The 26,838-nt window shown below is 42.2% G+C and overlaps 1 protein-coding gene across 1 annotated transcript in view; it reads right to left on the reverse strand.

The window, feature by feature from the left end:
• Positions 1-26,364, reverse strand: part of KRCC1 (lysine rich coiled-coil 1) — a 110,771-nt gene extending 84,407 nt beyond the window's left edge. Inside the window, exon 1 of the mRNA XM_033952199.1 lies at positions 26,113-26,364. Coding sequence (XP_033808090.1) covers positions 26,113-26,239 — 127 coding nt within the window. The 5' untranslated portion in view covers positions 26,240-26,364. The remainder of the gene's footprint in view (positions 1-26,112) is intronic.
• Between the last annotated feature and the right edge of the window lie 474 nt (positions 26,365-26,838).

Consider the following 26,838-nt stretch of genomic DNA (forward strand, 5'->3'; position numbering starts at 1 on the left):
TCTTATGTCCTCCCATCCTAACAGCTCTTTCTTCAGGTACTCTCCCATTGCATTAAAGTCTGTACGTTTGAAATCTAGGACTTTAAGTATCGTGTGGCTGCGCTCCACTTTAGCCGTTATATCAAACCAAACCGTTTGATGATCGCTACTTCCCAGGTGAGCACCCACTCGAACATTAGAGATACTCTCTCCATTTGTGAGGACCAGATCCAATATCGCTTTTTGCCTTGTGGGTTCTGTTACCATTTGTCTGAGCAGAGCCTCTTGAAAGGCATCCACAATCTCCCTACTTCTTTCTGATTCCGCAGACGGAACATTTTAACAACATGCAATTGTAGGGATTTTTCTTGTCCTAATTGCTTGAACAAACATCTGTAGTGTGCATAATTAAGAAGGAGGGGGGAGGGGTATTAGTTTAGGGCAGTTCATCATAACTTACAGGTAGGAATTGATTACTCACAGATTTCACCTATTTCTTGTTATAGTATGTCATATTTAACTGTTGTTTCCCTTTTAAAAAGAGTAAAAAAATATTAAAATGTATAAATCTGTAGTTTTTGTATTGTCTATATATTAATAGTCCTGTATCATTACTAGCATTATATTAGATATCACTTCCTCACCATCTTTTCTATTTTTCTAGTTTTAATTTTCTTGCTCAATAAGTGCTTGTTAGTTTACTCACACAATTTCTCTCTAACTTCAAGTTATTAGTCTATACACAAGTGAGCAATTTAATATTTTTAGCAAGCTTTTTGCATAACGATAAATTACTTCTTACCTGCTAATTTTCTTTCCTTGAGTCCCTCCAGATTAGCCCACCTGCTTGGTTTTATGTTGTCCTGCCAGCAGACAAAAAACTGAAAACTACTGAGCTGTGATGTCATCACTTAAGAACCTTGCACAACTACCTGACTAGTCAATATTTATTGTAACAAAGCAGAACAGCAAAGGCAATTAAAAAGGTTAAAAAAATTAAAAACACCTCCCGGGAACTAAAAAGCCACAAACAGAGAATAAAGCTCTCTAGACTAAAGATCCAACAGAAATAATGAAGTAGCCAAAATCAAAATCTTTTGCTTCAGAAGTCAGAAAACATTCTGATGCTAAGAATCAAATCTGGACCAGTCTAGAGGGACGCAAGCAGGAGCATAGCCAGGATTCAATTCTGGGGGTGGGGGTAGTGCCATGGGTTGACTGGCAGGGGCAATGCATCTTCTTCCTACTCTCCTCCTCCCCCCCTCAACATTAATAATTTTACCTTTGCTGGCAGGGATACCCAATCCCCATCAGCTGATAAGATCCTCTGCTCAAATGCTACCTCAGCAGCAAAGAAACTGGCATCCTCTTTTCCAGCTGTCAATACCGGCAATCTTCACGCATGACCTGAGTATGCATGAAGGATACAAGCATCAGCAGCTAGAAAGGAGGCTGCCAACTAATGGAGGGAGAGAGATATTGGTTGGGGGAGGGAATGAGGACTGGCGGAGAGGAAGCGTGTAGGAGGCAGAAAGAAAAAAATATTGGATGCACAGTTAGAAGGAAGTGCAACCAGAAACTCATGAAATCACCAGACAACTGAGGTGACATTGCATATTTTAAAGTCATCTGCCTTGAACTCTTTGAAACCCCCCCAATATAAATGATAATTAACATTTTCTCTGAGTACAGTGTGATTTGTGTTAATTTTGTGGTTACCATTATGTATTAATAAGATTATATTGTGTGCATTTGAAAAATGGATGGAAGAAATTGCATTACAATTAGTACTATTATGGGGATGAGGTCAGAGATGGAGCTTGGGCAGGTCTGGGGCAGAGCTTAGGCAGGGGTACTCGGTTGATATTTGTTAGACTTAGGGGATACTTGGCTTGAAGAAGTTGAGAAATTCTGCTCTAACTCACAGACCTCAGCGGTGCAGCTTGTATGATTATTAAACTTTCAACATACAGCATATCATTCAGCACCAAAATTGTCACTGGTCTCATAAACTTTTCATAATGCTTTAAATTTCTTTTTAATAGATTTAGAGTAAGAAAATACTCATCTTAATCTATGCAGCTGGGGGAGGTGTTCCGACATAAGAATTGCCGCTGCTGGGTCAGACCAGTGGTCCATCATACCCAGCAGTACGCTCACGCGGTGGCCTTCTGGTCAAAGACCAGCACCCTAACCGAGACTAGCCCTACCAGCGCCTGTTCTTGTTCAGCAGGAACTTGTCTAACTTTGTCTTGAATCCCTGGAGGGTATTTTCCCCTATAACAGCCTCCGGAAGAGCATTCCAGCTTTCTACCACTCAACCACGCAGGGGGATTTTCTTGATACAGCCACTTTAGGTGAAACATAGTTCTATGTCGGAATACCTCCCCATCTGCCTAGACTAAAATAAGTATTTTCTTACTCTAAATCTATTAGTGTAAAGCAATTTTTATTGAAACGAAAATAACACAGCAAAAAGATACAAGCATGTGGAAAAACAACAAGTTCCCCAACGCCCACCCACCCCCCAAACCCGACCCCTCCCCAAACCACCCCCCAACTAAGACCATCCAAGCATCAGAGAGAAGAAACAAGAATAAGCAAGCCCAGAAACCAGCCGCAGCCCAACCCTGTGCCACTGGGGAGGACCAAACACCAGAGTCCAAAATACCATGCAAACAGAGCTCTGTACTCTGATGAGCCCTGAGAGGAACACTAGCCCCTCCCAACCTCTCCCCACCAAAAAGGGCAGAAGGAAAAAAAAAGGAGAACCACAGCCGGGGGGAGGCACACTCGAGCACCCACACTCACCACTCAGAACAGCTCAAAGCCGCAGCATATTAAGAATTAAGCTCCGACTTCTAGGGGACAGTGAATAGATATAGGGCCCCCAAATCCGCAGGAAAATTTTTTTTTGTCGAAAGGAAGCACGCACCCGACTCCTCTCAAGTAACATCAAAGCATGCAGCCTATTGCGCATGCCCAATACGCAGGAGGGTCAGCCGACACCCACTCAGTCAAGAAGACCTTTTTAGCTACCAAGCCCGCCTTCCGCAAGAATTAATGGCCGACACCAGGCGGCAAACTAAAAGCCTCAAATTTATCTAAGAGAAACCCCACCGGAGTACGGTAAGCGGGATTGAACAGCCCAATACAGCCTCCAAATATTGGACTACCCGCCTCCAGAAAGACTGAACTACCGGACACCCCCAAAAGGCGTGGAAGAAGGACTTCGGGGCAGCTGTACATTTCTCACAAAGATCCGAATCAGCCACACCAGAATGAAACAGTTGAACCCTCGTGAAGTATGCCCTATGGAGCACTCGAAACTGGCACTCCCGAAGTTCCGCGGAGACAGAAAGAGTTGGGATCCTCCGAATAAGGCCGCCCACATCTAAATCTGTTAAGAGAAGACCCAAGTCCGGGGCCCAACGAACGCACAAAAGGGCCCAAGAGTGCGGCGGGGCCAGCAAGCAAAGCTCTTTATGTAACGCCGAAACAGAAAGCCCTCCATCTGCAAAACCAGCAAAAAAGGAGCGAAGCCGAGCACCTAACCCGAGCCGCAGGTCCTCTGCCCTCAAGGAACGAACATAATGGTCCAATTGCATATAGGCAAAAAAAATCAGTGGCCTGAACCCCGTTCTGAAGTTGAAATGCCGGCCAAGAGAAGAGGTTCCCATCCCCGGTCAGTACATGCTCCAAAAGTCAGTCCAAATTGGGCCCAGCGTCGAAAGGAAGCTGAAGAGCGGCCGGGCAAGAATTGAAGGTTCCCTTGCAAAGGCAACTGATCTGACACCCCCGGCTTTTCCCCCAAGTTCAGCATACTCTAAATCTATTAAAAATATATTTAAAGCATTATGAAAGGTTTATGAGACCAGTGACAATTTTGGTGCTGATATGCTGTATGTTGAAAGTTTAATAATCATACAAGCTGCACCGCTGAGGTCTGTGAGTTATTATGTGATTTTGCTATTGACTATAAGCCAGAAAGTTGATTGTACCAAAGAAATGGCAGCATCTAGGGTTCATTGAACGAAAGTGTCTGAAGCTCCGAAACACACTGTGCCGAGACAATGGTGACCAGAACAACATACTGGATCGTCAGATCCAGAAGAGAAGCATCCTTCAGTGGCTTGAATGGGGCTTCCAAAGGTGAAAGGGAGGTCGAAAGCAAGACCCTCTTAGAAACCTGATCACATCAGGAAGAGAAGTAAGCGAACTGGAATCTCTATGTGCTCGGAAGCATGAAAAGCCTGCTACCTGAACTTCAAGTGAGATCACAGCTAAACCCATATCCAAGCCTGCTGGAAGAAACGGCAGAATCACCAGAAAGAGACCCTGCTCAGGCTCTACCAGGTCCTTGGCACACCACTATTGGAAAACCTCGCAGGCTGTGGCATAAGAAGCCAAAGTAGAGATTTTCTTAAGACTCCAAAAATACTGAAACACCCACATCAGAATAACTGCGCTCCATCAAGGTTGAGCGCTCAAGAGCCATGCTGAAAGACCAAAATATTGTGCAGTTTCCATGGGCACTGGACCCTGAGAAGGTTGCAAAGAAAAAGGAGCTTTCACTTCTGGTCCCGCAGAAGATGTACGAGATCAGCATACCACAGAAGACGAGACCAATCCGGAGCCATTAGATCACTAGGCCGGGATGCGTCGCTATCCAGCAGGTGAACTAACCAACCAGAGGCCACGGAGGGAACACATAAAGGAGGTCGTGAGTCGGCCAGGGCAGAACCAAGGTATCCAGACCTAAACTTCCTTACTTTGTTCTTTGACTAAAGAAGCGAATGAGTTATGAGGTCCTGGATGAAACCATCAAGTCCAGCTGTGATGGGCCACAACACTGCATGATAATAAGGAATGCTCTTCGCGAGAGGGACCATTCTCCCAGGTCTAGGACTTGTTGGCTGAAGAAGTCTGGCTGTATGGTTTTAACTCTGGCTACATGCACTGCAGAGAGACAGAAGATGTAATTTCACCCAGTGAAACAGTAAGCGAGCTTCCTGGCCCACTGGTGTGCCTCTAGTGCCCCCATGATTCGCATATGCCACCGCCATTGCGTTGTCAGAGAACACTCACATCTCTTTCCCTGCCAGAGTGGGCAGGAGAGCAAGAAAATGCCAGTCGAATAGCCAAAAGCTCCAGACGATCTATTGACCAACGCTTAAAACGTGGTAGTCCACTGCCCCTGAATGAAGCAGTCCTCGCAGAGAGCATCCAGCACGACAGCCTGACATCCGTCATGGCCGAAGAGGTTTGCCCCAGACGGAAAGCCTTCTCCTGAAGCCACCAGAGGAGACTGCTATGAGCTGGTTCCATCCAGGGGAGCAGTATCTGAAGGGGATGACACTGCGGAGACCACCAAAAGAGGAGAGACTCTTGTAGAGGGCACATGTGCACTTTGGCCCAGGGGCCACTGCCAGGAAGACCATCATGGACCCCAGTACCTGCAAATAATGGCAGACTGAAGGAACCAGAAGGAGATCTCTGATTTGCTTCTGAAGTTTATTTGCTTAGCTTGGGAAGAAACACAGGGCCCTACAGGTTGTCAATGAGAAGGCCCAAATACTCCAAGGTCTGCAACAGCAGCAATCAGTCCTTCTTGAAGTTGACAATCCAACTCAAGCATTATAGTAGAGACACCACCATCTCCACCACTCGTTCGCACTCTTGCTGAGATGAAGTCCGGATCAACCAACTGTCCAAGTAAGGATGGCACTGGACACCTGCGGAGAAAGGCAGCTACAACTACCATCACCTTGGCAAAAGAGCGGGGTGCTGTTGTAAGCCTAAAGGGCAGAGCTGCAAATTGGAAATGCTGTCAAAGAACATGAAAACACAGATATCTGCAATGCTCCAGGTAGATTGGAATACGGAGGAACATCTCTGTGAGATCCAAGGACATCAGAAACACCCCCGGAGAGACAGCAGCTATGACAGTGTACACGGTTTCTATTTGGAAAGGAGTAATCCGCAAGAAGCGATTGACCAACTTGAGATACAAAAGAGGTCTCCAGCTTTCTGAGCCTGTCTTTGACACAATGAAGTATAAGAAGTATATGCTTAAGCCCAATTCATTTTCTGGAATAAGCTCTATCGCTTGGATGTCCAAGAGACGGTGTAGGATAGCGTGGACCTTTGACTCCTGCTCCAGATGACCTGCCGGCGAGTCCAGAAACAAATCCGGAGGCAGGCAAAAGAAGACTATCTTGTGCCCCTCCCGAAGTGTCCAGCACCCATTGATCCAAGGATATCTGAGACCTCTCCTGGTAAAACTAAGAGACAAAGCCCCACCTGACATTTGGTGTCATTGGGGCCTTTTTTTTTTTTTTTAAAGGGGCAGTAGCAGCATGGGACAACTTTTGAATTGGAAGTGTGGTAACGGGTACAGTATTCTTAGGAATATCTTTGGGTGGGAAAGCCCGTGGATCCTTGATGAAAGCTGTGGGAGGGACGAAAAGTACTATGGTCCCCTCCATAAGTCCAGTCAGCAACACTGACCAGGAAGTTTAGGCCTTTTTTAAAAAGAAGCTGATCCTTGTAAAGGAATTTGCTTAAAATGGCCTTGGAGGCAGAGTCCCCAGCCCAATGACATATCCAAAAAGTAAGGCATGCCGATACCTCGTAAACCGAGACCTTACTGAGAACACTGAAAAGATCATAAAGGGCATCCTCCACATAATGCCAATATCCATCACCATGTGGCGGCAGACATCCTCCTCCACAGAAGATACACGGCACATTCTTGATACCGGAAGAAGCCACCTCAACCTTTTCAAGATAATGAGCACATTATGATCTTGGAGTCATTAAGTAGTACACCCCTCACTGCTAGAGAGGGCCTTGCATTGGGTGACCTGCACCATGGCAGAATCCACCTTTGGCTGCTCAAAACTGCTGAACAGCAGGACCCAGTGGAGAAAGTGTAGCCATAGCTTTAGAGTTGGAAAGAGCTTTCTGGAATCCCAATGGCCTGTCACCAGACCGAAAAGCTGCAGATGGGACAGAAAAAAGGAGAACAGCACATTAGAATGGTCCAGGACCGAACACTGAGATGCAGAAGGCTGAGAGTCCAATTTAAGCCCTTTCAGGGCATCAGCACAAAATGGTGGACAGAGACAAGATCTAAAAAGGCTGTGGATAGTGGGGTCCTCACCCAAATCTGGACACACCACGGTATTGCACTGTAAAGTTCCTGCAAAGGTAGCAGCAGCATCCAAAAAAAGACATAGTGTCGGGAGACTGGATAGGAAAATATCCGTGCAACAACACAATCAAGATCAATTGTAGCCGGAGGAGAGGGCTCCCACACAGGGACCTCCAGCACCTAAGTGACCAATCTGACTGCGGGCGGGAAACACAGCCTGAAGGAATATTTTGCTCAGGATGCATACAACCTGCACTTAAACCCCTGACAGGGTCAGAGGGCAAGCAAACTTCCAGGGGAATGGACCCCAAGTATGAGAAGAATGGCATAAGCAGGCTGGCTCCACAGATGCACCACCGTTTCTCTGTGAAGCAGCAGTCTTGCTCCATGGGACTGTGTCCTTTCCTCCAGCAGAGGTCACCGAATGGGGTCTCACGGCACTGAAGCCACAGAAAAAAAACAAAGTTTCAAGTGAAAAAAAAAGAAAGAAGAAAAAGATATAGAGCAGATCAAAATACTTCTGCACGGATTGCTTGCAGAAATTGAAACTGTCAGGTGCTCTAACTCTCTCTCTAAGTTAGGAGCACATGCTCAGAAAAATGTTTGGATTTCTGCAACTCATGGATTGCGGGAAGTGACTGAACACCTAGAGTACGGAATCCGGAAAGAACGTAACAGAATAGAGCACTGAGGATTCACACTACACCTAAATTTTTTTTTATAATATAAAGACATTTACGTGTGCATTCAATGAGCACTGCCCTCTGGTGATTAATGTTTTGATTTTGATCTTTTGAAGCAGTTACAAGGAACAATATGTTATTTTTTTGTTGGGTTATTATTATTTTTTTTTTTTTACTGAAGCTTGGATTAAATCATATAAATTATCTGCCAAATAGGTCATGCCCAAATTTGAAATCTAGATCATTCATCACAGACAACTACATAGATTTTTCCATCAATTGTTCTTATCACCTAAAACACACCTGAGCTACATATCTTTCTCAGATAGCCAACTGCAAGGTTAACACGGAGATTCAAATGATTGCTTTTTGGACTCCTTCCTGCAGTCCTATTGATCTTTCAGTGCTGAATACCCCTTAACCGGAATAGCAGTTTTTATTCACCACAGCCCAAACCAGTGCATCTACCTTAGGTAACTTGAATCTTTCAGGCTGCTGAGTTGCTATCTGGTAATGCTTAGGCATAGACTGTTTTACACAAAAACTGGCACCTGGAACAATATCTATCATATGAAGGATAGGGAACATCTTGGAAGGTTTTCTGATACGAACCAAAAGGGAGTCCTGGGAACCAAAAGCTCATCAGCAGCCAAAATCTTAATAGTGGAAAAATCTGGAAAATTAAAGTAGCCAAGTCTTCCTTATCAAAAATACAGACCACAGAAAGATCATTGCCTAGTGGAACTACTTCTTCAACCCAAACTGCTGCTCTGCCAAATTTAAAACTAGATTCTCCTCTGCCACAGACTACAGAAAACCAATCATTCTTGATCTTCTTCTACCCCTTCCGACCTTGGTGGCTTAACAGCAAAATCTCAGTTATCCGGCACCTATGGGGATTGATGGATGGCGGATAACTGTTTGTCTGAGAGTTACTGTATAACACTGTACAAGGAGCCAGATCTCAATTCCCTCCTGCCCCGAAGCAGCAGCGGTTCTGATCTGCAAACCCTACCTTTCTCCATTCCTGAAGCAGGCGGCAGTCATGAGCCATGAACCCCCTCTCCCTCCCTTACCTGAAGTGGCAGCTGGTCAGCAGGAGCAATGCTCAAAACAGGCTTCTTGTGCCAGCCCGGCAGGGTTTCCTCTGATGTGTCATGTCCAACATGTCAGAGTAAAGGTTGTGTCAGGGGTGGCCACAAGCAGCTTGTTTTGAGCGCTGCCTTCTGCTGACTGGCTGCCACTTCAGGTAAGGCAGGGAGGGAGGGGGGGGGGGTTGCGGTTCAGGACTGCCGCCGCTTCTGCTGCTTCAGGGCTCGAGGGAGAGGGTTTTGCAGGTCAGGACCACTGCTGCGCTGGTGCTTTGGGGTGGAAAAGGGGGGAGGGGCACAGCTCAGAACTGCTGCTGTTGCTTCAGGGCAGGGAGGGAGGTCACAGCTCAGGACCACCGCTGCTTCAGGGCTTGAGGAAGGGAGGAAGAGAGTTTTGCGGCTGAAGACCGCTGTTGCTTTGGGCTGGGAGGTCATGGCTCAGGACTGCTACCACTTCTACCGCTTTGGTGCTTGAGGGAGGGAGAGGGGTTCATGGCTCAGAACCACTGCCGCTTCGGGGGATGTTTTTTCCCCCCAGCGATTTTTTGATGATTGGGTGAGAGTGCAGGTTGGTTGACTATCGGTTAACTAAGATTCTACTGTATTAGGAGAAGCAGCAGGGACATTAGGTACAGCAAAAGTAGTAGAAAAGAGATTTCTGCCTATGAAAAAGGCTCTATGCAACAAGAAAATAAATCCAGGCAAGAAACTTTGAGCAAAAACAAAGTCATGCAACCTATTCGCAAAAGGATCTGCTGCTGCCAACAATGGGGAGACTTGTCAGTTGTAGTAATCATTATAGTTGCTGCAAACATGGCAGCAGTTCCTGCCAAAATTGGGACTGCCATTGTTTCAGGCAGATTAACTGCTGGCTGTGCTCAACCACAGGAACGTGAGTGTTGCTCATCTGACAGTCTTTCAGAACCAAGAGAACCCCTCCCCCCCAAAAAAAAAGCTTTCTCCTCACACTGTCAGCATTTTCCTGCTGTCGCAGTGGTATTCAAGTACCCCCATCACCACAATGGAATAGATCTTAGGCACTAGAAAAACCTAAGCCCTTAACAAAAGGATTGGTTGGAGACAAGGGGGGAGGGACCTGGGACCCCCAAGGAAATGGAAATAAAGTCATATCAGTCCAACAGAGCCTGCACAGGAAACCTAAAATCTGCTGGAAACTGAGAAATACTGATAGGGGGATGCACAGGGCTCTTATGTAATGACATCACATATCAGTAGGTCTCAATCTTCACCTGATGGCAGCATGGCACAAATCCAAGTTTGGACTGGTCTGGTGGGACAATAAGAAAGCAGTTGTTTTACATCAATCTTTTGCTAGTAACAGACATACAGTATTCTTGTATGTTTTAATGGGTATGATCCAGACCACCTCCATTATCCATGCTATATGATATCTGATAAAATGTACCCTGCTGTACTGTTAGACATGTTCATACTAGGAGTCACTGTATATTTCCATATATGTTTCATTATAGGCTTCATGTGTTATAAATAAAAAATATTAAATTTCAAGCTTTATTATTAAATTTTATCTTAATGCATATTTGTCACCTTGTTCATAATTGATGGATACTGCTTAATTTTTATTCCCTTCACTTTATTCTTACCCTACACAGATTTATTTGCCTCTCTTCTGTTCTGCTTATAAAACTGCCCCAACACATGCACCACAAAAAAGCACTTATCATGCCTACTCTTATGTGATATACAAATAGGTGTTCCTTGGGGAGGCGTCTTGACAGAGGAGAAACTTATACACATAGGGCTACTTTTATCAAGCCGCGCTAGCGGGGTTAACGCGCGTGACATTTCATCATGCGTTAACCCCCGTGCTGGCCTAAAAACTACCGCCTGCTCAAGGGAGGCGTTAGCGGCTAGCACGGCCGGTGGTTTAACGCGCAGTATTACGCGCGTTAAACCGCTAGCGCGGCTTGATAAAAGAAGCCCATAGTTTACAAAATATGCACAGATTCTCATACAGCAAACAGGAAATGTCTGAGGGTCAGAGTAAATGTAAATATCTGCACATACTTTCCAGAGGGTAATGTTATAAAGGCACATACAGGTTCTTTTACAAATATGTGTTGCTGAGCAGCACCCAATAAATGCCGAGCTGCCCGTTCTATTCCTATGGGCAACTTAGCATTTAGCAAGCACTGCTTGGCAGCGCAGCTTTGTAAAAGCCCACCATAGGCACATATGTTGTCTTTAAGTGTCTATAGGGCTCATTTTTTATTTTTTTTAATACCTGCTTAGTTAGTCTGCTATAGAATTAATTTTTTAACATGTTTGCATCCTGAAAATATTGTTTACTTAGTTGTGGGGATAGGTTTTAGGCACTACTGGTCAAATTATATGTTTTAATGAATCCTAAGTTAACAGTTTACACAACCTCCGTTCAGTACAATAAAAACCACAACTACAGAAAAAGAATGAACTAAATCCAGAAGAAAATCTTTCTGCTAATTTGAATGCATAACTACTATTTGCTGATTTTTTACAGATTCAAAATAATTAAAATAGCAAGTGTAAAGATCCATGTACCCTTTCAGTCAGTACTTTGTAGCACCTTTGGAAGAAATAATGGGTTCCAAACATGTTCTGTAACCAGTTAGGCCTTTCTATTCTTCTTTTTGGAATCTCTTTTCAATTTTTTTTCAGAAAACTACTAGCTCAAGAATATTCTTGTCTTCTTGCATGCACTACATATTTATTATAATTATTTTAGATTTATTAATTGCCTTTTTCATGAAGAGATTCTCCTAAAGTGGTTTACAATTCATTGAATAGTAATCAGATACTCTTAAATATTTTCCCTATCTATTCAAGCAGGCTCACAATCTAACTGTGGTACGTGGGACAATGGAGTGTTAGGTAACTTGCCCAGAGTCACAAGGAGCAGACTGGTATTGAACACACAACTTCAGGGTGCTAGGGTAGCAGCTCTAACCACTAGGACACTTCCTCCCACCTTTGTCTCACCAAGACTTCACCAATTTATCAAGCTCTTCACTAGAGTTTCCTTAAAAGGAAAACCTGCTCAGTTTCAACTTGAATGCAACATCCGCCAACCAGCCATATGGCCCCTAAGGACCTCTGATCCAACACGAGCACCACGGACATGGCCAAAGTACATTAGAGTGCAATCATTAAAAAGGAGGATCTCATCTCAATTTTAGCAATTTCCTGGTCCACCAGCAATCAGTCAGACTGTATCTAAAACTTTCTACGATTAACAAAAGCCAATAGACCTCCATAAATCACCATCAGAACCACCAAAGCTCATATCAAAACACTTTTAGCAAAGACTCCATTCTATGATATTGAGGATCTTTAGAGTCATACCCCATCCACAGGAATGATAGTCTTCTTAGTGACTTTAGAAACTATAGCATCTACTCTAATAGGTCTTAAGGTCTCTTTATTCTGTTTTGGGATCAGATACAGTCTAACCAGGGAATTCCACTACATCTGAATCATGCCCCTGATATTCTGATATATTGGAAACTATTTTATGGGCTTTCAAATGCCTTTTGACAAAAGACCCACCTTATGGTGTTCCATTGTGGTAAATCTTCCACAAAATTAAAAAAAAGATTCCTGCACTAAGTTCCTGTAGCTCATCTCTGTAAAAAAAATACAGATTAAGTCATCCTCTAGGCTTCTCCCCCCAAAAATTCAAATCAAGAATCCTTGTCCAAAGTTTGTTCCTCTTCAGACTGAAGAGTTCAAAAGCTCTTCCTTTCCTTATTCTAAACACTGCCATTTGGGCACAATAGAACCCCACACAGTTCTAATATTCAAGTACCAGCTGTTCACAGCTTTCCTCATACAAAAGGCCTTGTACATACATTGAATAAATTTAGGTGTTGGGGAAGAGGGGGGGGGAGAGGGAGAAATAAACTCCCATGACCTCTCCCTGCACCGTACTGCTCAGTGGACAGTTGAGAGCTGATCCTAAGCTGATAAGGCATCTAAAATGGTGGTATTTTACAGAACTCATTGATACTTATGGCTCCATCCAGCTCACACACTGTTGATAAAAAGTATTTGACCTCTCAACAGATTTTCAGTAATATTCAAACATGGGGACTGTGAAAACCATAGCAAAATCTTCATCTCTCATAGTTGATTCTGAGGCATGTTTTGGCCCTGTCTTGATCAGCGTATCAAACATTTTTAGTTCCGGCACACTAAATAGCAAATGTTTTTCGCGGCACATTATAACTGAAATTATAAAATTAAATTTGAGAGTTATTTATTTAAAGTTCTTTAAGCTATGTATGGGTAATTGTAACAGTGAAACTAAAGAAGATAGACTTGCTAATCAATGTGATGGATGTGCTTGTTTTTGAGTGCAGATTAACTCAAAACGTGGCTCAATAGTCAACAAGCAAACATGCATTTCATCATCCACCATCTCTAGTCGCTCTCTTTTGCTCAATTTCTGTCAGAGCTGAAAATCCAAGTTTGCAAAGATAAGAAGATCCAAATGGTAAAGTCCTGATTGTTTTGTTGCTCAAGTTAGGATTACTACTGTATAAAAAATAAAAATAAAATTGCTTGCCGTTAGTTTTCAAGGACCAATCACATCAAAGAATGATGCTTGTCTGGGCAGTTGTATCCTTACGCATACAGAAGCTCATAACATTGACAGACTATTGCGTATGTGATGCACATATCATCTATTCTAGTGTATACTTATGAAGAGAATTTTAAAAAATAAAAGCTAAATTTTGGAATCTCTCATGGTACATCCAGAATCTCTGCGGGGCACACTACAGTGCTATGGTACACAGTTTAAACAACACTGGTCTGGATGAAATATCTAAGCTTTCCTTATCCACAAATTCTTCAGTGATCAAAGAAAATTAGCTTCTTTAATATGTCGATGGTTTACTGAGAATTCTATATACCACCTTTCTAGAATGGAAAGTCAAGGAAGTGTACAATACTAATAAATCCAAAGAGAAAAAGGAAACCCATTTTTTAAGACAATCAAACAAAAAAATAGGTGGAGCAGATCACACCAACCCCTCAGCTGCAATTCCTCCTGCAAAAGAAAATTGCCAAACTCACCCTGATTCTAGTGTTCCATAAGTAAGCTCAGAGAGGAGTTTTGGCCCTACTTTGAACTTCTTAAGGCAGGGCTCAGCTCACAAAATGTGGGAGCAATGAAAATTAATGTGGAGTCTGGTTCGTCATCCCAGCCACTGACAATCGGAGTTCAGACATAGACAAAGTGCCTTAGCAGGCATGTTAAGGAGTAATCAAAGAAGCCACATAACAAGAGTATTTGTGTACAAAGGGTTATGAGTCAAGATAAGAATCTTGAACCTCTCTCTGAACAATACAGGAAACCAGTGGCAACAAAGGGTGACAAGAGTGAAATCTAGTAAAGTGACAGAGAACCCAAACTATCATGTTCTGTAAAGACTGAAGTTGCTTTAAATTAACAGTAGTGATACCCATTATAGACAGTGTTGCAGTAATCAATTTGAGATAAGCAAGGCCTGTCGCAGAGTAGAACTCATCAAAGTACGATGCTTAGCTGAATCTCCTTCTACCTGCACAATATTTTCATAGCCACTGACTTTGGCCAAAATAGATCTATCCATAACCAGTTGGCCAGATGTTTTTTCCTTGAAATGCTTCATCCTTTTATCTCCAAATGTATCTTATGTGGTTGCGGCTGAACAGTTCAATTTTTATTTCAATACAAAGCACTCTGTTCTAGAAAACATTTCAAGCTTGAATTTTTTCTTTTGCATACTTTGGCCTTTTGTGATAAGGTTGTAGTAAAAAGTTTATTTCTGACAATTCTCCCTAGCAGCTTTTGGACTTCAATTTTTATTCTATTGGGAGAAGATAAGTACCTTGCTGAATTTTAAAGCATTGTTTTCCAGCATTCTGATCTTGAGTGTGGCCTGGATTCCATGCAAAGGAAACTTAATAAGTAAGAAATGTGCTATATACAAGTCATTTGTAGTGACCTGTTTCTCAGATCTGATCTGTTGCTTGGTTGTCCTATTCAAGCACAGTTCCTTACCGTAACAGGTATTATCCTGGGACAGCAGGCAGATAGTCTCACATGTGGGTGACATCATCCATGGAGCCCCGGTACAGACATCTACTAAAGTGCACGTACACTTTAAGAACTTTAGAAAGTTTGCGACTAACCACACCGTGCATTTGCGAGTGCCTTCCCGCCCTATGTAGGTGTGTGGCTCCTCAGTTCAGATAGCCAGCTAACAAGTCAACCAATGGAGTTGGGTAGGTTGTGAGAATATTTGCCTGCTGTCCCTGGATAACACCTGTTACGGTTAAGTAACTGTAGGACAAGCAGGCAGCATATTCTCACATGTGGTTGACCTCCAACTAACCAGAATGGGATGGTGGGAGAGTTGGCCTTTTAGGAAAATTAATTTTATAACACTGCTTGGCCGAAGTGTCCATCCCATCTGGAAAAGGATTCCAGACAGTAATGAGAGGTGAAAGTATGAACTGAGGACCAAATAGCAGCTTTGCAGATTTCATCAATAGGAGTAGAGCAGAGAAAAGTTACTGAAAACTGCCATAGCTCAAACCTTATGGGCTGTGACCCGACTCTCCAGTTACAGCCCAGTCTGAGCATAACAAAATGAGATGCAAGCAGCCACCCAATTGGAAATCGTTCTTTTGGAAACAGGATGCCCCAGCTTGTTAGGATCAAAGGAGACAAAAAGCTGGGGATATGATCTATATGATTTAGTTCTTTGCAAATAGTAGGCCAATGCTTGTTTGCAGTCCAGAGTATGAAGAGCCGTTTCTCCAGGATGAGAATGAGGCTTGGGAAAAAATACTGGAAGAACAAGATTGATTGAGATGAAACTTTGACAAGAAATTTGTTGAGGGTCTAATATTGGTCGAAGATTTCCCGTCTTCTGCAGGACAAGGAAATAGCGGGAGTAAAACCCCTTGTTCTGCTGGTCCAGAGGAACTTTCTCAGTGGAATTGAGAAGTAGGGAATCTCTTTCCTGAAGAAGAAGGGAGGACTGGAGAAGATTGGAAGCAGACTCTCTTGGAGGATGATTTGGAGGGATGGTAAAAAAAAAAAAATGAAGAGTAACCCTCTCGAATGATACTGAGAATCCAGAGGTTGGAGGTGATCAACTGCCAACGATGATAATAATTTTGAAGTCGACCTCCAAATGGGAGAGGAAGAGGGAGCGGAAATGAAACTATGCTCTCGAGTAACTGGTCAAAAAGACTGAGCAGATCTAGAAGGAGCAGACGCTTGAGGTTTCCGAGGACGTTGCTGCTTTGTTTCTTCTGCTGTGGCCTGGAAGTAGCAGATGGTTTTGACGGAAAACGCCTCTGGTATGAAGAGGGCTTGTAGGGTCTGGTAGTGGATAGCTTGGGTTTAGATTTAAGTAAGGAAAGCTTTTGAGTTGCATTCTCAATTGAGTCTCCAAAGAGTTCATCTCCGAGACGGGATACTGGCCAACAAATCTTGTAGGTTAACATCCATACCTGCAATTCTGAGCCTTGCCAATCTCATGGCCTCGTACCCTCAGGGTAGGGGGCAGATATGGCGTACTAAATACAAACTAATAAATTATTGTGGAAAGGGAAGTTCTCAGTTTCACAGCCCGCAATGGGAATTCAACCCTAATGCACAGCTGCCACAAAGTTACACCCAAACGGGTGTTGCATGTAAAACATCCTTGGATGATCCTGCTTTTTTGAAAATAGTACAGTGCACTAAACAAAAGTGCTACATGTGAATAAAAGTGCAAAGAAAGCAAACAATCAATAATTATTCATCAATTTAAGCCATCTCTGCCTCTCAACCTGAGGGTGCCCAGCAACCAAAGTCCATCCCAGGCCACACTCAAGATTGGAATGCTGGAAAAATGATACTTTAAAATTTAGCAAGGTATTTATCTTCTCCCAATAGAGTAAAAATTGAAGTCCAAAAGCTGTGTGCTCGTATGACATTATGATCATGCAGCTTTTGGACTTCAATTTTTATTCTATTGGGAGAAGATAAGTACCTTGCTGAATTTTAAAGCATTGTTTTCCAGCATTCTGATCTTGAGTGTGGCCTGGATTCCATGCAAAGGAAGCTTAATAAGTTCCTTAGGAGGATGTTTATAGTCTATAGTCTCCAGAAATTCAGCAGAGTATTTAGTGTCTACTTCAAGCTTAATAGACAGGTCTTTACCCAATTGCCTGATAAAGCAAGTGAAAGAAATAGGCTCCAAAGGGGATGGCTCTCTAGGAGGAGTCTTGTGAGGAGAATGTATCTCAGGAGTCATAGGCTTCTATAGTGGAATGAGAAGTATCTACATTGGAATCAATGTGAAGATCCGAGTCCACTAGTAGCGATGGAGATCGATGCTGCTGCTTGGCACGGTACTGATCCGATGAAGAAGGCGATGCAGTATGTTTACATTTTTCTGCATGCTTAGGAGAGAGATGTTTCGATTTGCAAGAACACTTGCTAGACTGAGAGTCGAGGAGAAAAAGAATGATCCTTGGATGAACTGGAGCAGTGTGTGGAGGCACAATGCTTCGATGTATGGCTAGACGATGACCATTGTCGAGAGCCATAATGGTGCATCGATGGAGCAATGGTAGTACTGGCATTTCGGGTGGCGTGACGCTCAGGCTGGGCCAGTACCGAAGGAGTCGACATCAGGGTAATGAGTTTAAACATATCCCCATACTCTGCACAAAAGAGAGAATCGAGCTTCTCTTTGAAAGAGAGCACAGATACCTGTGGCTTTGACGCCAGTACCAATGATGCAGTGACACGCTTTAGAGAGGATGACTCAGATGACGATGCACCACTCAAGGTTGAAGCAAATCGCATTAAGGGCCTTTGCTTGGCTGGCATGATTAGACTCGATGCCTTAGTGGCTTGTGATCCTGTCTGGGAAGCTAGTGGCTTTTTAGCTGGCTTACCAGATGGAGCTATAGCCTGCGATACCGGTGTTGATGCAGGTGCATCTGATGATGGCGGTGTCTTCAATGTCAAGGGCTTAGATGTCAATGCATGTGGTACTTCCACTCCCTCCATGGTACTGAAGAGTTGCTGCTGCTGTAGAGGGCGGCTTTTAATGGAGCATTTCTTAAGAGTTGAACAATGCGCACAGGCCTCGATGCGATGTTCAGGTCCAAGGCACTGTATACACCAGCTATGTGGGTCAATAAGAGAAATTGTGCGCTGGCACCTGCTGCACTTTTTAAAGCCAGTTAACAGATGGGACATAGAAGGAAAAACCACCTCAGCTAAATCAAAGGTCGAAGGCTGAGGAAAGAAGCCCCACAGTTGAAAAAAACACCCGAAGGCGAAAACCGGACAGAAAAAATATATATATTTTTATTATTATTATTTTTTTTTTTTAAGCAAATAAAAGAAAATTGATGAGAAATGTGAAACACGCGAGTGAGAAGGCAAAAGACTAAATGAAGAACGTTGAAAGCATGACTTCTTAGCTCCGTGGAAAACTAAGAACTGAGGAGCCGCGTGCCTATGTCAGGCAGGAAGGCACTTGCGCATGAGAGATGCGGTCAGTCACAAACTTTCTAAAGTTCTTAAAGTGCACATACACTTTAGCAACTGTCCGTATTGGGGCTCCGTGGATGATGTCACCCATGTGAGAATATGCTGCCTGCTTGTCCTGGGATAAAAATCTTTATCTTCTAGCTCTTACCTTGACTGCAACTATTATAAGCAAATTTAATTTTTCTCACAGTTGACATTGCTAGATGTTTAGGAATTATTTAATGGCCCTTTTCTATTTTAAGTGAATTACCTTAAAAATTTTATGATGCATGGAAGTCTTCTGGTATAGGTGGTGGAGACAAACACTTTCTGAATTCAAGAAAGCGTGGAACAGGCACGCAGGATCTCTAAGGGAGGAAACAGTGGATGTTGCGGATGGGCCATTTGGCCTTTATCTGCCATCATGTTTCTATTTGGTAAATTTTGAATAAATTAAATTATTTCCACTGGCTTTATTGTTTTATCTATACTTTTTGTTTTACTTCTGTTATTGTATCTTAGACATTGTGATTTTATTTCTGTAAACTGCATGGACCCTGAAGTGGGATAAAGTGGTAAGCAAGAACTGGATTGGCAGTCAAAAAGGTTAAAGTATTTATTAACCATGGAATTATTTTCATCTGATTAAATGAATGTCTAACGACTCACTACATTTTTTTGGCCCTAACAACTTTAAAGTAGTAATGAATTACCTGAAAGAGTGTCCAAACTTAGAAACTCGCCATATTCACTATTACTTTCAATCTGCTAAAACAAGCAAATACTAATTATGCATTAAAATTTGGAGAAAGATGTGCATTTAACCTTGTAACATCTTGAGGTTGTATCAGCTGCAGTAAACTTAAGAGATTCACTGGACAATACAACTTGGCTAGGGATACCTAAATGTTTGGCATACAACTGCTATGTTTCTATTCTGTGTGTGGCGCAGTGGTTGGATCTACAGCCTCAGCACCCTGGGGTTATGGGTTCAAACCCTTCGCTGCTCCTTGTGACCCTGGGCAAGTCACTCAGCCCTCTGTAGCCCCAGGTACGTTAGACAGACTGTGAGTCCACCGGGACAGATAGGGAAAATGCTTGAGTACCTGATTGTAAAAACCGCTTAGATAACCTTGAAAATATGAGTTGGTGGTAGAGTCTCTCTCTATGTTCTAATTTACATTCAATATGGTAAGGACCCTGTAACTTAAGATGCTCATGTACAAACCTGCACTCAGTTCTGTGGAAATGGCAAAGCTTTTCTTGTAATATCGCACCATTAATGAGTTTTCTGGGGATTTTCCTGCATGTCTTTGCAAAATCACAAACCTTAAATCAAAAAATACTGCATATCCCATACATCCTTGAAGTATAGTTTAGTTTTAAAGAAAATTACTGCTTTGCACTAATTTTTCATGTGTAACTTTGCATAAACTTGCATGAAATCTTTAGCTCAGCAGCTATTTAGCATATATTTTGCTAATGTCTAGTCAACATAAATTACATGAAATAAAAACATAGAAAGGGTCCATGAAAATTTTGCTCACTTTTAATAGGTGTTTTCTGTAGAGAGCAAGATTGATCAGGGATAGAAACGGGTGATGTCATCATACACTGCTGGGAAGGAATTGCTAAGAGTTCATAAACTTATGGCAAAATTCTGAGTATGCATAGTCCTTACTACATGCGGTAGTCTCCTCAGGTCTTCAGTTAGTTCCACAGCTCAGGGATATAGGCAATTCTAGGGGAGGAGGGAAAAAGTGTGTGCCTAACCAATCCTCCTGTCTATGGAAAATCTGTTATAGGGAAGAAACAGTGCTTTTCCGTTGACAAACAGGACAGAGGCAAGCACACAAATGGATGACTTCCAAGCTTAGGGTCTCACAGGATGTGGTAAGAGCGGATAGCGCAGCTGGTTTTAAGAAAGGTTTGGACAAGTTCCTGGAGGAAAAGTCCATAGTCTGTTATTGGGAAAGCCACTGCTTGCCCTGTGTCAGTAGCAGAGAATATTGCTACTCTTTGGGTTTTGGCCATGTACTAGTGACCTGGATTGGCCACCGTGGATTGGTCTGACCCAGTAAGGCTATTCTTATGTTCTTATTGCTCAATATGTAAGAGTAGTCCACATTAACAAGAAGTGAAAGTTGCTACTTTACACAGACAGACTAGCTTGTACAGCTTGACCAAACAAGCTATCCTTTACAGAGGATTGGTTCAAGCAGTAGTGCAAAACAAAAATATGACATGAGAACCAGGTCATCCTGTAAATTCTAGGAGTGGCTTTAGTTTGGTGAGATTACTTTAGCGATTAGAAGAGTGCTCATAACAGAATTGGATGCAGGATACCAACCAATTTGTATGCCATTTCTGCTAGTCAAAGGAACAACAAAAAAAGCTGCATGTACTTTTTGACCAGTTCTTTTTAGGTAACAAGCAAGGGCCCACTTATAGTCTACAATGTTGAGACTTTTCTCTTGTGGAACTTTATGTGGTTTTGAACAGAACAAAGGAAGCCCTATTTCATCATGTGAATTGAGTTCAAAGAATTAACTTTGTTATGATGAGACTGTATACTGCTCATTAGAGCTCATTTATTCTTCTAGCAGAGGTCATGGCTACTAAGAACAGCATTTTACATGAAAGGTGCTTAAGATAAGAAAACTCCAGTGGTTCAAATGGCAACTTCATAAGAAAAGTTAAATAAAACTCTTATGGCAACAGTTTGACATGGAGAAGTCCTTTCATTAAATATGAAATGATGGGACACTGAGAAGCTGGAAGGCTATTAACCTGAACATGATAACTGGAATAACCCTTTAGATATATTCTGTTTGAGGCCAAAATAATACAAAATAGTATAAGTTTGGAGCATAGTGGTAGGCGAACATATAATAGGGTTATAACCATTTGTGAAGCATCTAATGGAAAAATCTTTTTTCTTAATCAAAAGCATTGCTACACCTAGTAAATTGTTTTCTTGTGGATATCAGTATGTCTTGGATAGATGTTGGTAAACTTAAAGAGTAGAAACTAAATGCTGGTCAGTGTCCATGCTGCGGGATAGTGACTTCAGATTCTGCTGAAGATGACAGCCCTCATGCTGGAAAGCAATGACCAAGTCCAAGGTATTGTCAGGCCACCTGGAGCTAGGCAGTAGGATGGACCAGACAAGAGGCTGGAGAAGTAGAGAGGTAGTTTTGTGATATTGCTGCAGCTGAAGAATTTAATTTGAAGGGTTCCCTACTCCTAAAAGATGATCTAGGGACTACTTGTGATACTTAAAAACTCTGCTGAATTTGTCTACAGAATTCTGAATTCCAGGAATGTAAGCACCATGTATTTAGATAAAATTTGACTCTTGAAAAGTGTCAAGAGGTCTGCTGTTTCCTGGCAGACATCACCACTTGTTTGCTGACAGAAAACATCACCACTTGATCAACAGTTTGAATTAGAAATTATGTACTTATCTCACTTTATTACAATTCTTATAATCTGCTACTTCCTTGGTCAGGTTCAATGTGGCTTACACTTAAGAAGACCTGAACAATTACAGGGAAATACACTATCAATTCCAAGAAAAATACAATTATTTATACATTGATCCTTTATCCTCACAATTCACTTGTCTGGGCCAAAAGACTCACCTTTCCTAACCAAAAACCTTGGACCAGATATGCTCTGCAAAAAAAGAAAGACTTGAAGGGAATAAAAAAATTGCTCAATTCCAAGAGGTTGATGGGGAGAAGTTTCTTATACTTTGACCATGTTCTCTGCAAATGGTACTGATATGAGCTCCACAACCTATCCTTGATATATCTATAGTTAGAAGATCATGTTGCAATGGAGAAAATGGAATACTTCTTATGAGATTGTTTTGGGTTTTTTTTAAATCTACTACTGTGGCATAGTTTGAAGTTGAACAGAGGGGTGAAAGGGGGTAAAAAGGTCATGGGATTGTTAATTCTACTGAAATTTGAGATTGCCTTATTTTCAGATAAGCGAAAGACACCACGTGGATGGCTGTAACCATGTAGCCCAACATATGTAGGTGAGCTCCAGCTGTGACCATTGACATTACTTGTACATTACAGACATGTGAAATGAGGGTTTATATTCCATCCTGTGGTAAAAGACCCTTGTTTGAATTATGTCCAGAGTGATACCTATAAAAGAAATGGTGTTCACAGTGTACAATATAGCTTTGTCATCAACTTTTAGATGTCAAGATTCTGAAGAAATATACTGCCAAATTCCTGCTGGTTAAGGCATGGAGTTCCAAAGAAGCCTCTAGAACAGAGGTTTACAATCCAATCCTCAAGAACACCCAACCAGTCAAGTTTTCAGGAAATCTACAATGAATATGCATGAGATAAATTTGCACACACTATCTTCATTGTATGTAAATCAATCTCATGCACGTTCATTTTGGATATCCTGAAAGCCTGACTGGGCTAGGTGTGTCCTGAGGACTGGGCTGAGAACCATTGTTCTAGAGCCAGTCATCAAGGAATGGAAAGTCTAAGTCATCAGTATTTCTCAACTCGGTCCTGGAGTACTCCCTTGTCAGTCAGGTTTTCAGGATATCCACAATGAATATGCATAAACTTGATTTGCATATACTGCCTTCATTATATGCAAATTGCTTTCATGCACATTCATTGTGGATATCCTGAAAACCTGACTGGCAAAGGGGGTACTCCAGGACTGAGTTGAGAAACTGGTCTAAGTGACTTTGCTTGTGAAGATGGGCAGCTACCACTTTAAGGCATTTCATGAAAACTGGAGTTTTCTGCCATATTTCAGGCAAGGTATGAATCTTGATTTCAGTGGCATACCAAAAAAAATAAAAACAAAGTAAGTAATACTATTTTGAAAAACACTAGAAATAATCTGTCCACAAACTTATTGGGAGAGCTCTATTAATTCCTTCAGCTAAGCAGAAAACAGGAGCATTTGTGCATAGGAAGATATGCCATGCTCAGAACATTACACTAACGGCCTCTTTTACAAAGCCGCGCTAGCGGCTGTGCTGTGCTAACAGCCCCGAAGCCCATAAAGATTTAAAGTGCTTTGGGGCTGTTGCCGCGCAGCAGCTGCTAGCGCTGCTTTGTAAAAGAGGCCGTAAGTTCTGAGCTCCGAGAAAGCTATTCTGCCCCTGCAATATGCAATGACATCACCCACTCATCTACCTGACTCAGTCATGTTTGCCAATGGAAAAAAATTTACAAGGGGATTTGGTGTACTATTTGCCATTTTTTCTGGATGTAGTCCTAATTCACTGGTTACTATGCTAACCTCCATGTTCTCTGTAGTGATAATATACATGTTGCTTTGACATAATATAAAATGCAGAAATTAGTGTGCTTGTGTTGAATTCTCTAATAGTTTTGATAAGCAATCTTGTTTGGTTTACGATTAGATACAATCAAACTGTAATACCACAATTATAGAGAGACATATTCAACAAGATGAGTTTAAATTAGTGGTTCAATCCCTAGTCCTGAGCAAACTAGATTATTGTAATTTATTTATTTTTAAAATTTATATACTGCCTAACCCTATTGTCTATCTGAGCATTTCCAAATATCTATATTAAATACTATAGATAGTACAGGAAATAGCAATTTGTTTAATCTTTTAAAAAATATGATAAGAATCATTTTTTGTTGTTTTAATACATTGGTTCCCTTTAGAAGTTAGAGTTCTCTACAAACTTATACTGTCTGATATTTAAGATTTTTCTACCACAGCACCAAAATATATGCTTCAGTTTCTCTGTATTCCAAGTTAACTGATATCACCTAAAAGGCTATTTTATGGGTTTATCTTTTATGAGCCCGAGGGGTATATAATCTGTGAAAGTGTTTTCCTATTTATTTTCTTATCAAGCTGCTAGTGCTTGGATTACTCTACCCAATGACATATGATTCTTTCTAGCTATGCTACTTTTTAAAAAAGCTATTAAAACTGTCTTATGAAAATATCTTCTATTAACACATTAGGTTTCCAATTAGTGTTTTATCTTGTGTTAATCTGTAAATTCCTAGATTATATAATCTAGTCTTGTTTGTAATCCGCCTAGAACCATCCATAGGAATTAGCAGATTATAAAATGAATAACTCTAACGTCATTCTAAATCTCTGTATTAGTCCTGTCACTGAACTCAGGCTTCTAAAAGCCTTTCAGAACAAACAGCACAAAGCATTCAAAACATAACAGATCAATTTGAAAATTAATAAAGCTCTCTAGTGCATATTGCTTTGCTATACCTTGCAGTATGGTCACTGGCGTTGCATAAGAGGTAGGTGCTTGTTGGACAATATTAGTCTTGCAGTGCCTGACTGCCACATAAAGCAGGGTGACAATGTATTGCATATCTTACAATATTTGGAATTTTTCATGCTTGTCTCTTACAAGACATGCAATCACATCCAACATTAATCTGTCTAATATCACCCTTAGTTCCACCTCACCCAGAATACCTGTAAAAAAGTGAATGGGGGTCTCTGCATAATGGGTTCTCGCATCTTGGGATTCTGCTGATGTAGGGTAAAATATGCTCCTGCAGTTTTTTTGACATCAGTAGAACTCTTCCATGAGTATAAACATAAGCCTTGTTTATCAGAAGCATGGGATTTGATTAAAAAAGGCACAGAACTGCTTGCAATATCCTACATTCATTATTCTGCAGTAGAGAAAATTTCAGAAGAAATTATCATACTGTAGAATAACTAATATATATATATATTAGTCAAAAAGTGCACAAGCAAAGGACTGAAGCCAGGGGCAGCAGAATGGTTTATTTGGCCTTCCAACCCCCCCCCCCCCAAAAAAAAAAAAATCATCTCCAGCTAATTGTTGATGCTGGGATGAACAAAATAGTGGCTGGGCCATGGCGGCCCACACAATTCACCTGCCGATCATTAATTTAGCCAAATGTGCGTTTGGTAGTTACTTTCGGGAATTTGGAAACAACCGCATGCACAATTTTGGCATGACTCCAGACCCTGTGACTTTCCGTGCCAGAGCATTTTATGATCTGTAGTACCCTTCTACCCTGGGCACCGGGAAAATTAATCATGTTTAGGACTGGTAGACTGATTGTACAGAATTTCATCCTCCACTATATTAGAATTGTTTCCTGTTTGGGGGAAAAAAGGAACTCTCATTTACTGAAACCTGATGCGTGACAAAATAAAAGTCTTACTTGCCTCTCAACGTAGGGGAAGCAAAAGTAGCGCCTCCAACTCAAGTCATTCCCTGTCCCCATTCACACCGAAGACAACTATCCCCGCCCCAGCACCAAAGCTTAGGGAGCTTCTGGCGCTGAATTCTGATACAGAGTGCATAAGCCGGGGCCCTCCGCCCTAACCCTGCTCTGGAAAATAGATGCGTGGGGGCAGGGGGTGCAGGCCTCAGACCCACTGCGAAAGCGCTAGCGCTCCAGAGACTCGGCAGTTTCTTCCCGCGTAGAAACTGGAGTGGGAGCAGAATAGAGCCAACCTCTCACCCCCACCAGCCACTGCCTGGAAGCTGCGCCACACGCCGCCCAGGCCCTGATCGCAGGAAAGATGGGGGAGGGGTACTGAGATCACTTCACTTTCTTGCTGATTTCAGTGTTTATTATCTCTCGCTTCTGACTGGAAACTCACCTTTCTGGCAGTGAATGGTGTGTACACTACTACTATTGTCGCTCCCTGCCACAGAGTTATCCGTGGCAGAGGCTTTCTGATTTAAACTCTCCACTAGCTGCGGAATGATTGCTCCCTCCGACTCCATGTTTGAACGCTGCAAACGTTCGGCCGGCGAAGGAGGGAGAAGGCACCCGTGCGCAAGCGCGCCAGAGACAGCCAGGCTTCGCACGCCCCGCCTCGGCCTTTCCCTCGCCGGTACCCAAGACAACGGCGCATTGCGTGATGGCGTCATGATCCAGGGTTTCCGCTGGGTGTTGTGCTTGAGGGCTCAGGAGGAGGCTAAAGAGGACGAGCGCTGTAGGTGCTTGAGCAAACTCCTCGACTGTGTCCAGGGATGTAGTTTTTTCCTTTATGTTTAGAATTATCAATCATTTTGAAAAGTTGTTTTCTATGCCTTTAAGTAGTGTACTATGAAAAGCTTTGGCTGAGAAATTTTAATTTCTCTTAAAAATCATTTCTTTATTTATGTTATAAATACAAATTAGAGAAAGAAAAGATGGTAAGAAAGAAGCTGTGTAATTTGTTGATTGTTAAACAGCTAGTCACAGAAGAATTATTTTAGGCTAGGCTTAGATTTTTGAGTAGTTCAATGTTTGGAGAAACAAGTTGTGAACATAGAAACAGAAAAAATGTAGACGGATAAAGACCATATGGCCTATCCAGTTTGCCCATTCATGCCATCTA

The sequence above is a fragment of the Geotrypetes seraphini genome, chromosome 1 (genome assembly GCF_902459505.1).
Source record: "Geotrypetes seraphini chromosome 1, aGeoSer1.1, whole genome shotgun sequence".
Taxonomy (NCBI): Eukaryota; Metazoa; Chordata; class Amphibia; order Gymnophiona; family Dermophiidae; genus Geotrypetes; species Geotrypetes seraphini.